The sequence below is a fragment of the Haplochromis burtoni genome, unplaced genomic scaffold (genome assembly GCF_018398535.1).
Source record: "Haplochromis burtoni strain Fernald_Lab_line unplaced genomic scaffold, NCSU_Asbu1 Contig_95, whole genome shotgun sequence".
Taxonomy (NCBI): Eukaryota; Metazoa; Chordata; class Actinopteri; order Cichliformes; family Cichlidae; genus Haplochromis; species Haplochromis burtoni.
Genome location: NW_024582456.1, coordinates 1,504,728 through 1,519,038, shown reverse-complemented (window position 1 = coordinate 1,519,038; position 14,311 = coordinate 1,504,728). Strand labels below are relative to the sequence as shown.

At 40.2% G+C, this 14,311-nt stretch overlaps 1 protein-coding gene across 4 annotated transcripts in view; it reads right to left on the bottom strand.

The window, feature by feature from the left end:
* Window positions 1-14,311, bottom strand: part of ncor2 (nuclear receptor corepressor 2) — a 92,636-nt gene that overhangs the window by 55,154 nt on the left and 23,171 nt on the right. For all 4 annotated transcript variants that reach the window (XM_014335073.2, XM_042222805.1, XM_014335074.2 and 1 more), the window contains exons 4-5: window positions 10,359-10,536; window positions 6,548-6,730 (exon numbers count right to left, since the gene is read on the bottom strand). In XM_014335073.2, the coding sequence (XP_014190559.1) occupies window positions 6,548-6,730; window positions 10,359-10,536 (361 nt within the window). The remainder of the gene's footprint in view (window positions 1-6,547; window positions 6,731-10,358; window positions 10,537-14,311) is intronic.

Genomic DNA, 14,311 nt, shown 5'->3' with positions numbered 1-14,311 from the left:
CGCTGTCGTGACACGAAGGGAGGGTGCAGCAGGACTGTTTATCCTTCATCGAGCAGGAGGAAAGGAAAGTATTGATGGAACTACGATGAAATAAGCGAGACGATATAGGGAAAAGAAAGAGATGTATGAGAAAGATGTGAAGTGAGGCAAAAGAAGGGATGGTAGACAGAGAATGAGGAGGAACGAGGAGAGAGGGAGAGAGCAAGGGGAGAGGAAAGAAACAAGAAAAAGAGATAAGAAAAGAGAGGAAGAAAGAAAAAAAAAGCAGTAGAAACAGAGGAAAGGGGGCCCCAAGATAGAAAGAAAAGAAGAGGAAACGAAAAAAAAGAAAAAGAAAAAGCGCAGAGAAGATAGAAGCAGAAGGGAAGGGAAGAAAAGAAGAGGAAAACGGGCTGAAAATAGAGGGAGGAGAAGAAAAGCAGAGCAGATGCGGAAAGTAGGAAGAAGGAAGAGAGAAAGGACGATGAAGAAAAGGGCACAAGGGGAAGACAGACAGGGGAAGGGAAGAGAGAACAGGAGCTGGTCTATGAAACTAATTTTTGGATCAAGGCTCACTATCGAAAACGTTTGTTGGGTGACTTATAATTAACAAAAAAATTTAAGAAAAAATTTTATAAACCACTGCAGAGAAGATGCCCTGAGAGACCGGAGTGGCGCCCTGCTGGTTAAAAGGGTAAAACGATTAAGACTCCCTCTGCTCACTGTACTGCTGTATATATGTTTCTGTGTTTTCTCCTCGATAAACAATACCATATTTTCCGGAACTACCCAAATAAGCCCGGCACCGCTGAATGAAATTTGATTTTTTGGTGTTTGTTTTTTTTTTTTGGTTTGATTTGCTCTTTAGATGTTTTACATGATTTTTTTTTGTTTTGTTTTTTTTTTTATTGTTTTTTTAGGCTTTCTATTCGATTGTCTTCATTTAATGTTTTTTGCGACCGAATATTCTTTTTTTTTTTTTATTTTTTTTAGTTTTTCTAGTTAGGCCGCACAAGCTAAAATCAGGGGAAAATCCGTTCTATGTGTATTTGTCTACATTAGCGACTTATAGCCGCACCTGACCAAAGGGCCGCAGGGTTTTTTTTTTTTTTTTGTTTTTTTTTTTTTGCAATTTGCTTATCATATGTCTGATTCACAGAAGGGAATTGTCAGGAAAGAGATGGCTGTTTGGAGACACACACTTTTATTAATATTTTGAAAAACAAGTTATGGGTACATATTTGCACATGTAGTACATAACAGTAACCTACAGCACACCAGAAAAATAGATTCAGGCCTACCTAAGATTCAGAAAACATACACTAATAATAGAAAAAAAAAAAAATAGCTCAGGAATTATGAAAATGCAAAATATGCAGTGAAACAGCAATAATATAACAAGAAGAAAAAGAAAAAAAAAAAAAATAAATAGTCAGTTACAAATTCACCAACCAATAACTTTACTACTTTTAACTTACCTACAAAGCATAAAACTTTAAAAAAAAAAACCACACGCAAAAAAAGATCACTCTGCAAGTCACACAAGTAAGATAAAAAAAAAACGCAAAGATTAAAATACAAACAGGCTCAGGATGGCTTCGTCATCCACTCTCCGCTTCTCTCCTTCGTTGTCACTTTCAAAACCAAAGAAATCCTCATTGTCAGTGTCAGAGTCGAACACCCTCAGAAGGGCCGTGGCGGTGTCCTCCTCTCCATCATGCAGCAGTCCAGCCCTTCGAAATCCGTTGGTGATCGTGGATGTTTTCACACTTTTCCACGCTGTCAGAATCCACCGGTGGAGTTGGGCATAACTTGCTTTTCGCAAGTTTATCGCCGCTCATCATCCACGCCTCCCGCTGAACGCGTAGCGCTACTTTGAAGTTTGTTTTTCGCGCTACTTCGTACGGCACTACGTTGCCTGGCGGACGGACATGTGACTAACATACCACTCTTGAACCCCGATCCTTCCGCCAGGCAACGTAGTGCCGTACAACAGCGGAACAAACAAAACAAATCGTCTTACGATATGACAAAAATCACGGACAATCCATAGAAAAGCCGCACCTGACTAAAAGCCGCAGGGTTCAAAGCTTGTGCAAAAAGTAGCGGCTTATAGCCCGACATTTACGGTAATTACCAATTTCATGTTGACCTCATTCAGTCACGCTCTTGTGCTTATCCTTTTTTTTTTTTTTTTTTTTTTTTTTTTTGGGGGGTTTTGTTTTTTTTTTTTTTTTTTTTTTTTTTTTTTTTTTTTCTTTTTCCCCACTCTCATGAAGGCACCATCCAAAAAAGCGCAAAAGGGGGGGGGGGGGGTTTTTTTGGGGGGGGGGGGGAACCCCCCGAAAACAATAAGTTCCGTTGGAGCAGTCTTTCAACGCCTCTCTCTGTCTCTCGCAAGATCCTGACAGGGGCTTCAGAAAGGGGAGAAAGGAAGCCTCCAGAGGATCTACTTGAGAGGAGTATAAGACGGATCATCTTTTGCCATTATAGCCCTGGATAAGAATCTGGTGAGGCAAACAGACATCCCCACAGAGAGCCCCCTTCCCTGTTCAAACCCACCATGAAGTAAAATAAAATAAAACAGCCATCCTGAGCTTGGCTGACATGAATCATGCTGGCTGTAACCTAAACCTTAACCGCCATCCATTCACCAACTCTGCCAAAACCTTTTAATAAAGTTTTAGCATGCCACCTAATTAGTCCAGATGTTTTAATGCTCGAAGAGAGCCGGACTGTAAAAATATCCATAAAAAATACTGTGTGTATTAAGCGACGATGATGAGGGGAGGGATCTTGATTTATGCTGGTGAGCAGCTGAGTTCAGATTCTCCATCATTTAAAAAGGTTCGACACCAAGGTTGAAATCCAATAGCTGGCTTCATTTTGGTTCTTGTGGTAATTTGGAAAAAAAAAGAGAAAGGAGGCAGTTCTCAGTTTCAGCAGTCGTGTTGTTCATGCCAGCAAATTTTACAGCAATAGTTGATTTATGTTAGTGTGGCAAAAACAGGACAAACTAAAGGACATGTTGTGATGAGATTACATCAGCGGTGACACCAATGAGGTCTCAGACCACCCTCATCTCTGATGTCAGGGCCATCATTTTACTGTCACAGCTTGACTGCGTTACTTAGAGCGCTGTGCAAAAGTTTTGAGCCACTCTCATTTTTGTATTTTTTCCTTCCAACCCAGACTTTCTTGTATTTCTTTTTATTAAAGTACTGTTGAGCAATAGCTCTCCAGACTTTCTGAGGGTCTTTCAATTTGCTGCTTTTTCACTCCTGCTACTTGGCACAGACCTATGAATCAATCAAGCATAAACCAGGAACTTAACTCAATGGATGAACCAGTATTGTGTCATACCTACAACTTTGCAAAGAACCAATTTTAAGAACATATTTAGTCAGTTTGTTACCAGCATCCAGTTTGTCAAACATAAAATTAAGTTTTTTGCACAAAAAACTTAAGTAAAAGTTCGGCATATCCCAGCAGTGTGCCTTTTAAAAATTGGAGGAAACCGGAGAGCAATGCAAAATCATTTTAACACAACAGAAGAGCTTTTACTGTCCTTCAAGAAGCCTGGAGAACTATTGCTGAAGACTACTTAAAGTAGAAAGCCTGCCTAAAAGAGTTCAGGCTATGTTGAAGAATAAATGTGGTCATACCACTTGTACCTCAAGCTTGTTCGAGTTGTACAAACTCTCTTTGCGTCATATACTTCCCACGCATATTTTCATGTTTCAATAAATCTTACACATCTTTCCTATTTTCATAACAAAATATGAAAAAGTGAGCAGTGAATAAAGGCTTTTACACGCTACTATAAACAGAAACCACAGACACGTAAACATAAACATCTGGCAAAGTACTCAAACCTATTTTGTGGTAGCTCTCGTTACAGCAGGTGTCTCCGGGAGTACATGTGACACACTTTCACAGGGTTAAAACCGTACCCCACACAAACTATCACATGTATGTTGACGGAACAATTTCAGTAAAAAGAACAAGCTTGACCATACAATTTCATCACTGATCATGGAAGGAAGCCAAAGGGGAAGTGGTGTGGTCAGCATACAAGTGGTGCAGACAAACACAAAACCTCACCATAGTCTCACTCCTCCCCCAGAGAAGCTGTTATATATAGCTCCATATACATTTTCAATTTACTTTTGTCCCAAATTAAATAGTGAAGAGAACTACGCCTGGTGTAGTTTGTGTATATAATCACTGCACACCAAGCAAAAAACAGCTACAAGCTCAAACGTGGTGATTACAACACAGCAAAGACTATTTAAGACTTTATTGCTTTGATGCCAACTGAAGCCTGGCAGGGAAAGTCACACTGGAAAACCAATTATTTCAAACAAACACGACAGTACACTAAGAAAACTAAACACAGGCGTATGCAAGTGCTGGCAACGTCTTCTACAAGCACGACAAACAGTTCAGTACTTTTTTTCTTTAACCCAATTTCAGTGTGATTTATTAGCATGAATGCAGGATGACTGCACATGAATGACATCACAGCAGTTTCTACTGAACTTCTACGCACAAAATATCTCACCCGCACGACTGATTATGTGTGGAATGTTTAACTTAACTCACATGGATACTGAAAAAATTTAAAGACTCAATGAGTTTTCCCAAAATCTTTAAATGGTTATAGAATTTTCTTTAAATGAAAGCAGAAATGTCTCCCCCATGCGATTATCATGTACCATAATGTGCTTAAAATATTTCCAGGGTTGCTGTGGCAGCAGAAGTAGCAAAAGAAAGAGATAGCTAATGAAGAAAGAAGTAGGTTATGAGGAGGAGGAAAAGGAAGAGGGCAGCAGCCAATATGCTGTTTTGGGAGCTAGAAGAGCAGGTAAAAGCGACATGCACACAGCAACCCACCACGCAGTTACCATCACAAACAGAATCCACTTTTGTGGGAAACCCTGCATAATTATTTACAGTCTAATTTTAAGTTTAATGAAACTATATTTTGTAATCTAGGAAGGTAACAATGATTGCAATATCGAGAGCATCCTGAGCTGCTGCATCACTGTCTGGTTTGGGAACTGTGCCATATCGGCCCGCAAGACCCTACAGCGGATAGTGGGAACAGCAGAGAAGATCATCGGGGTCTCTCTCCCCTCTATTGAGGACATCTACACCACACGCTGCATTCGCAAAGCCACCAGCATTGTGGCTGATCGGACACACCCCTCTCACACACTCTTCACACTCCTGCCATCTGGAAAAAGGTACCGAAGCATTCGGGCACACACATCCAGACTGTGCAACAGCTTTTTTCCACAAGCCATCCGTCTCCTCAGCAAAAAGGGACTGGACTGATAAACACACACACACACACACACACACACACACACACACACACACAACTCAGCTTAACTCAACTACCTCAAAACATTGAGACTGGACTGACTAATCAACACAAGCGCAAACACACTGACCTACACCACCAAACCATCGTACACACCAACCTGTAAATGCTCTTTTGCACAATATTATTACTGGACTTTTTGCACTAACTTCTGTACTTCCTAATTTTTGCTGCTACACTAAGGAATGTTTACTGTTCCTCCACTACCTCAACTCATCATCACAAAACCTTATTATTATGTTACGTTGTGTTTTTTTTGTCACACTGTCACTTTGTTGCTCTTGTTTGCACATTTGCACGTGCACTTTGTTGTCTGCTGTCTGTTAACAAAAAAAAAAGTCTTCCTTAGATAGTTATAGTTTTTGTTAATTTATGTTGTAATTTATGTTAGGTCAGTCTGTCTTGTCTCTGCTAGCCAGCTAACTAGGCCTCTTAGTTAGCTAGTTTAGTGTTTTCTGTTAATTTATGTTGTAAATTTATGTTGCATGTAGCACCTTGGTCCTGGAGGAACGTTGTTTCGCTTCACTGTGTACTAACTGTATATGGTTGAAGTGACAATAAAGCCAACTTGATTTTCTTTTTTCTTTCTCAGCAGGTGACCCAGGTGATTGTATATGCATTTTTTTTTCTTTTTCTGCTCATTCTGTTGGTTTTTGGTTTTTGCCCTTCTCCCCCGTCCCTCTTCTCAGCTGTTCTTCCTCTTTCTTTCTCCCTCTTTCCCCCAGTCAAGTCTGTCCCATATTCAGTAAGTGAAAATAAAATAAACAATAAAAGGTGAATCAAATGGACCATTATGGCAAGGCTGGGATGGTCAATTTGGTAAAGTAAATCCGTTGGGCATCTTTCTTTGCCTTTAGACAACAATTCTGATGCAAAAGAGCCAAACGGGACAGGCCAAAAAAAAAAAAAAAAAAAAAAAAAATAAAGCCAACTTGACTTGACTATGAGACGTAAATGTGTCATACTGACTGAAAAGGAAAGAATGTGAAGCTTTTTCTTCATTGCTGTACAAGATAAACTATTTTGCAACCTAGCTGGCAAATACATTCTTGGAACACGCGTTCCCACTGATTAAAATCAGCTTACAACACTTTTGTGACGCTAGTACATTCATAAGATGGCAACATTCTGTAACCAGTATATCCTCAAAGTTAAGAGCAGAACTGTACGTATACACACCTGTTTTTTGCGAAGCTTGCAAATCTGCTGCTCCACCATGCTGATCTCCCTGTCTACACGGTCCATGTTCTGAATCAATTCTTCCTTGGAGAATCGAGCTGGAACCAGCTCCAAGTCGGGATCCATATGGACAGGACTTACAGGGGAGATGGGCTCCAGCTTCCCAATGGCGCTTCCACGATCCTACAGAAGCACAACAGAGAGCGCAGTGTCATGATTAGATGTAAAACATATAAAAGATGTAAGAATGAAGCAAATGGGGTTTTTGTAGTGTGACACGTGTATACAATGTTATAGCCAGAAGGTCAGAAAAAAGAGCCCTCACAAACAACAAGCATAAAAGCTGTTGCTAGAAGCTCTTTATAGAGAACGACCTTGTAGGTTTCCTCCCACGCCTTCCATTTCTCAAGGCCACTCTATAAGAAACATCATCCAAACAGTGTGTGTACCCTTTACATCAATAGCACATGCCAGTGAATAAATGCCAGCACATTGGCTCCGTGAACTCACAGATTCTCTCACCAGATTTATGCACAATAGAGACTGTTTAAAAATACAAACTCACTCCATTTTTGTTGCTGTGACGACACTTTGGGAGATATCAGATTGGTAGTGGATGTGCAGGAGGTTTAAATTCTGGTGATACTCATTAACCAGCAAAGTAGAAATGATGTGAGTCAGTCCAAAAAAAAAAAAAAAAAAAAATACAGAGGTATCTCCATTAACTGAGCAGCGTTTGTGGCCCTGCATTGGTATCCATTTCTGTAGCTCTTTGGCTACACAAAGAGAGGGACTGCTATGCAGATTGGCTTTCAAACAGCACAAGCAGCTAATATTAGCACCCCACAGCGCTGAGTGCAGCGAGCTACTGTGAAAGCTCGTCTGAAGTCACTGCACTAGAAAACCACTTGACACTGAACTGACAGAGTTAAGTGTGTTGCGTTAATGATATTAGTTTATTGCTATATAGAGAGACAGTATGTCAAGCCTCCGTACTGTTACTCTTCTGGCTTTCTGCCGTAATGGAAATACCAGTCCTTAATGCGTGCCTCATACAAGTATTCACAGCATTTTTTGCAGCCAAAGGAAAAGAGAGAAGCAGGGAGGGGAAAAAAAATCTCTACAGTACTTTTATTCTCTGTGCACACAAACACAAAAAAAAATTGTGTGATCTCTACACCAAAGTTTTGGCTATGTGGACAAACACCCTTGTACACTCAAACTATTATAACTGCCTGAACAACAAGAGTAATGCATTTTTTTTACTGTCTAAAATACATCAACAATTATTAGAGGAAGGAAAAAAAAAACAAAAAAAAAAAAACAGCTGGCTGTCATTTCTCAATAACAATTGGGCCAAAGATCTGGGTGCTTGTGAATGTTCCTACTTTTTGAATATATACACACATTTTAGTGTTTATCCAGCTTGGGTTTTGTATTGTGTTATTTTTAAACGTTTGAAATGAAGGTTACGTAAGTAGGCTGATCTGGACCAGGCAGGTGGCATTACAGCCCTGCAGATCTGCTGTGACTGAAAATGTCAGTGCCAGAGGATGCTGAGGCGCTGTCCTTAATGATGAAATCCTAGGATAGCCCTAACAAAGCCCTCACCATATATAGCAGTAAACTACAGGACATACTCATGTTGTCCAAAAAACATTTCTCAACTACAATAACTTTCAACAGCTGCAAACTAAATAGTTGAGTTAGAAACCTTGTTTATCCAGATGGGATTCGATGATATGACAAAACTATGAAGTTTAAATCACTACACATTTTTCAAATCAACTTCTCCCTCTGATTTTGCTCCCTACGCTGTCCTTTCTTTGGTTAAGCGGTACGTCAAGAGTTCCTAGATCTTTGACATTGTGTGAAAAGGTCACAGTTCAATTGCTAAGCCCAGTCCAGTATAGCTTATAGCTTAACCGTTTCACACTCTTCAGCATGATGTGAAGCCTTAGACATCCTGTTCTCGTGCTAAGTTCAGGGTTCACTTTCTCAATTCTAGATTGAGAAAGTGCTAGAGTCAACCTACTGAAACCGATGTGACTGAAACATGACTTTCACATATGTCAAAGGTGAATGTCATTATAATACTTTGCACCTAATATAACACCAATGCCAAACAGCACTTGGTTTAATTGGATGCCCTAACAACTAACCACTCTATTCATTCACAGATGCTAGCAAGGCTTAGAGTATGGTAGAGCCCACAAACACAATCCTACTAATGCCACCACGTGTGCAAAAGCCAAATCATATCATTCCCTCCTCCTTCAAAGCAATCCCGGTTATCAAAGGTGCGTCAAGCTAACCAACATATTACTGCTTTCTGTGATAAACCTCAGAATAAAAGGACTGCACACACGCAACAGAAGCAGAAACCTTATAAGAAAATACTCAAACAAATTTTTCCAATACCCAGTATGCCTTTGAAAAATATCATGTGGAGCAATGACACTGTTTTTCCTTCCCATGTACTGTCGAGACCTCAAGTAAAGTCACTGAATGCTCTCAATGGGAAAACCACAGCACACGCAGTGCACTTCTGTATTATACACAACTTTGGCACCAACGGGAGACCGGCATTAATCTGCCAGGAGAGAATGGCTGTCATTCAGATTTTTTTAAAGACGGGAGAGAGAGAGAGCGAGAGAGGGGAAAGTGCATTAGTCAGCTTTGTCACATGTGAATTCCTTCAGTGCCATAAATATTTCATAACATCAACAGCAATGCTCATTTTTAAGCCATATAAGGCCAGTGAACTTGAGATCATCCCTGTAAAGATGATTTCTCCTAATGTCTCACTCTTATGCTCCCTTATATTTCATTTTCTTTCCAAAAACCACAAATTCAGGATGATTGAACAATGGTTTACTGTAACATGCTGCCTTTGTCCCTCTGATTCTCAGTCCATGTGAGTCATGCTGCAACCATCAGCTTTGTCTGATACTACTGGCCTACTCCCTTTTTACTGTTAGCCTTTTACTCTTATTTTCCTCTATTACCCTTTATCTGCATCTCCCTACATCTGCCCTTTGCCTCATTTCAGCCGCATCTCCCTTTCTAACTCAGTATCATTAGGTGCACTTGTTCCACACAGTGACTGCATCTGACATCACTTACATAATGGGTTTCCAGCCCTTGCCGCTCTAAGGGGGAATTGCTGGCATTCCTGAATGTTTCCCTGCTAGCCTAAGAGTCTGTCTTTTTTCCCCTGTGCCGTCTGTTATTGTTGTATCTATTTACCATTCCTTGGCTGGCTGCCTCCCCTGGCAGTTCGAAGCACTCTGTGTAAAATCAGGAACACCTCCTCATCAGCAGCTCTACACACAAGCAAGTCGTTTTGATCTGTAGTTCACACAGTTTCGTGCTCAGTCTTTTGAAATCTAGGTCAGCTCTATTATTTATTAATTGCTGTTTCACAACTATCTTAGTCTTCCTACTGCTGCTCACAGAGAGCCAGCTTAGCTACAATGCTGAATCTCTCTCTACAACCTCGGCTGTGTGTCTAATAACATCCTCTGGGGCTCTGAAGGAGTCAAATAAAAAACAGATTTCTAGGATGATTTTTTGTGTGTGTGTGTTATTTTTCAAGGAAAATCATAATTGTTGAATATCATTTTGGTAATACAGCAAACTCCCAAAATACTGATTGTGTTAATTGAAAAACTTTGTTTTACATCTAGCCCTGTATTTTGCATTTAGCATGGCTTTCTTCTATTGTTATTAGCAGCAAAGTCAAGGACGAATGTTTTTTGTTTTCATTCGCTTGCTGGCACTTTTACTGTACTTCATACCAACTACTGACCTTTGTCATGTCCTCAGGCCCTCCCAGAGGCAATGGCGGGCGGTGGGATGAAGGCCTCATCACAGACTCTGGTCCCATCTCTAAACGAGGCCTTTTGATATCTGCATACTCCACCTCTGATTGGCCAGTGGGCTCTGTTAGGTAGATGTGCTCATAGCGGATATGCTGCTCCTGTCCTCTGCAAAAGACAAAAAAAAAAATGCAGCAGATAAGAAAAAGTACAAAATGTTATAGAAGGAAAAAACAGATACTGATGAAAAGCAACATTTTCCTTGATATCTTGTTCTTGCACAGACATAGTGACTCCATCTTGAAACGCACAGGATCAATGATAGTGTTAAAGTCAAGGTGCCACATATGAAAGGGCACTTAAAGATGTCTTGGTGACTTAGTGCCTTGTTGGTTTTGTGTTAAGTGAGTACAGCTTATTTATAAAGGTAATTTGCACAGACATGAAGTCAAAGTGCTCTACAACAGAACAGTATAAAAATAAATACAACTACTGGAGAGAGACACAATAAAACCTGCTCTATACCAGATAATTAAAATATAGCAGCAAGTAGGGCTGCACGATTAATCGTTAGAAAATCGCGATCTCGATTCATACTTATGTGCGATCTCGTTTCCAAATGACAACGATTTAAAAAAAAAAAAAAAAAAAAAAGACGACGACGATTGTACCGCATTTTGATCCGGGACGTACTCTGCATGAAAACAAGCGCTCACTCTTCCTGCTCAACAAATGACAAGGGCGGAGCCTTATACCACGTGATACAGAAGCTAAAATTAGCAGGGGAAAAATAACGGAGAGCACGTCAGGGATGACGAGAAAGTGACAGGAGAAAATCCGTCCCGGTCAACCACCCAAACATCAATAACGGGAACCTTACACAGCGCTTCCCTATACACATCGAACTCCCGCAGGCACAAAGAAATTAGAGGCTATTACTTATCACCTGACTCCCATCAACACTGTGCAAAACGAGGGATTTAGGAAAATGATCAACACCCTAGACAAACGCTGCACAGTGCCGTCCCGCAACTATTTTTCTATTGTTGCACTACCTGCTCTATACACGCAGTGTCAAGCAACGGTGGAGACGGAATTTCAAGCAGTACAACATTTTGCGGCAACAACAAAACGTGAGACATTTGTTGTTTTTATGTTTATTTATTGTTTTTATGTTCAGTCTCAACTGTTACGAAGTTAATGTGGAGTTAATAAGTGCAATAAATATTTATACTGGAAAAGAAAATCGTGAGAGAATCGTGATCTCAATTCTAAGCCAAAAAATCGTGATTCTCATTTTATGCAAGATCGTGCAGCCCTAGTAGCAAGACAAAACCACAGAATGAAATAGAACTACAGTAAACAATTAAAGGCAGTTAATATCAAACAGAATCTCTTGCTGTCCTTTAAAAAAAAAAAAAAAAAAAAAAACTTACAAAGTTGGCAGTCATAAAACCAGAGCGAAAGACTACTCCATAACTGCCACTGAGTGAAGGCTCTGTCCCGCTACTCTTCAGTTTTAAAACCTCATAATTCCCACATCCACTTGGGTTCAACTGATGTATATTCTATAAATAGACTGTGAGGGTAGATGTTGAACAATCCAGAAGCTTGCCCATGTTTTGTGATCATGCAGACTCCGCAGAGAATTTACATTAAATGCCACCAACTACACATCGGCCCAAAGCTGGAGCTAGACCATTTAGTGGTCTGTATACAAGCGTTTTCAAATAAATTCTAAAATCCACTGAGACCAATGTAAAGTATGTATAAAATAAGGGTAATATGAGCTTGCTCCCTAGAACATGTTAGTCTGCCTGCACCATTTTCTCTTGAATATGAGAAAGATGGGTCACCTAACCCAGTAAACAATGTCCACAATCTGTGCAACAATACTCATGATACCCACTAAAGAAGAAAATAAAGAAAATTCAGTTTAATTTTTAAGACACCAAATCCTAACAACTGTTGCCTTAAGGCACTTCATATTGCAATGTAAAGCGCCCACAATAACACAGAACACAAGAAAACAGAAAACAAAACGAAATAACAGGCCAGCACTGAAGCCCGCATGTTAGTAAGCCATGGAAGAAGAGAACTTCAAGCTTCAGTTACAGTCCAAACTGGACTGACTGAAACTCTCTGAGAGTAACTGCAAAGGTATGAAAATAATTGCCATCTAATTTATAAATGCAGAATGCAAACATGTTACCATCAGTCTGAATGAGTCTTTATCAATAAGCACAACTTATTCTCCACTGGCTGCCAGCTGGTTGTGTTCTGTATTCAAGTTCTTATATAAAAGGAAGGTTGCTAACCGCAAATGTAATAGAAGTAAATTCACATTTTAACTATGTAAACAGCAACACATGTGATTTTCACTGATTTGTCACAGTTAATTGCTGTATAATCAGAAATAGATTGCACGGAAATGCCAGTTTGACCCCATATAATTGCAGAATGAAAGCAGACCATCTTATGGCAACATTATAGGCAGGTTTTAGAGCCAGTGTTGGAATGCTTAACAATCTCATTTTGCATTGTTACAACTGTTGTCTTTGTTTTAGTTTCCGAACAACGCACTGCATTATGGAAACTGTTAACATTGCAGATGTATGGCAATTCGACTGTGCAGGTGCTCATCTGTGATTGGTGTGCTGATGTACAGCTCCTGGGTGACCGGTTCCAGCCTGTAAACCCACCCTATACACAGAGCCCACAGAACCAATGGTGAGAGAGGCTCACTTGCTTCCCTGAACGCCTAAGTATGAGTATTGAGAATGAAGTGGTGTTTTCTCTTCTTTTTCTGTGAGTTAATGTACACGGGCATCGGAGCTTAGCTTAGTTTTTGTTTATTATTTTAGCCTCAGCTCACCCTGAAGCGTTGACACTCCTGTTTTGTTGTTTTCCCCTTCACGTTTTTGGAAATAAAAATGACATTTAAGAGAGATGTGGTCCGTGGTCAAAAATTACGCCATCAGTTAACGAATTTGAGAGGACAACACTAATCCTGTGGGCTAGAGACAAGACTCAGAGCAGGCTTGTTTTATCACGATGACCTAATTAAATCCCATTTATACAGACCACAACAAAAAAGTCACGTGTAAACAAGTTGACAGTTACAGCCTGAGATCAGGCTGTCCTAAATCCTTGTGTTCAAGGCTGACACAAGCGTCAGCGGGCTTGGCTTGGTTCAAACCGAATCATCATCAAATAATCACTGACTGCCTTTTTTGTTGTTGTAATATGGCAGCATGCAATTGGTTACCCAGGACTGGAAAGTGGAAAAAATAAGGAAGGAAGAAAATTGGAAATGGTGACTCACTGTAACACTAACATTTACAGCAGCATATACCGAAGGTCTTTGTGGGGTTTTGTATGCAGTGGCCACACACATAAAGTCATAAAAGGCTTTGTTTCAAGCTTTGAGGAAACTATGACACTCCCTATACTGCACACCAACAGTACAATGGCTCTGGATGTTTGAGCCTTACTTACACTAAGAGACAATGTGGCGCGATCTAATCATGATATGCACATATGCTGCATGTGCAGTGGCAGTATAAATCACACTTTTTGCATTCATTAAATTCATTAATACACTGGGGAAACCAGTAAAAAGGGGGCCTTGGTGTGCAGTCAAATGACAGTTTCCACATGTTAACTGCACTCGCTACTTAGATGTGGGAAGTTTTATTAGCCCGGTTGTAAATGGATCTCTGTTCTTACTAGGGGAGCAGTTTTCTCAAATCTGCCCTGAAGGCAGATGCCAGAATGTCAGTGACTTTGCTGCCAGTGTCAAAATGGAAGTAGCTTCTGAAGAGAAGAGGGAAAACACAACCATAATTGCTGGTCCAATACCCACAATGGCCTAGTGTGAGGTTTCTTTATGTGCCAAATGAGTCACACAAACCACCTGCAACTCAACACCTCAAAGACTAAG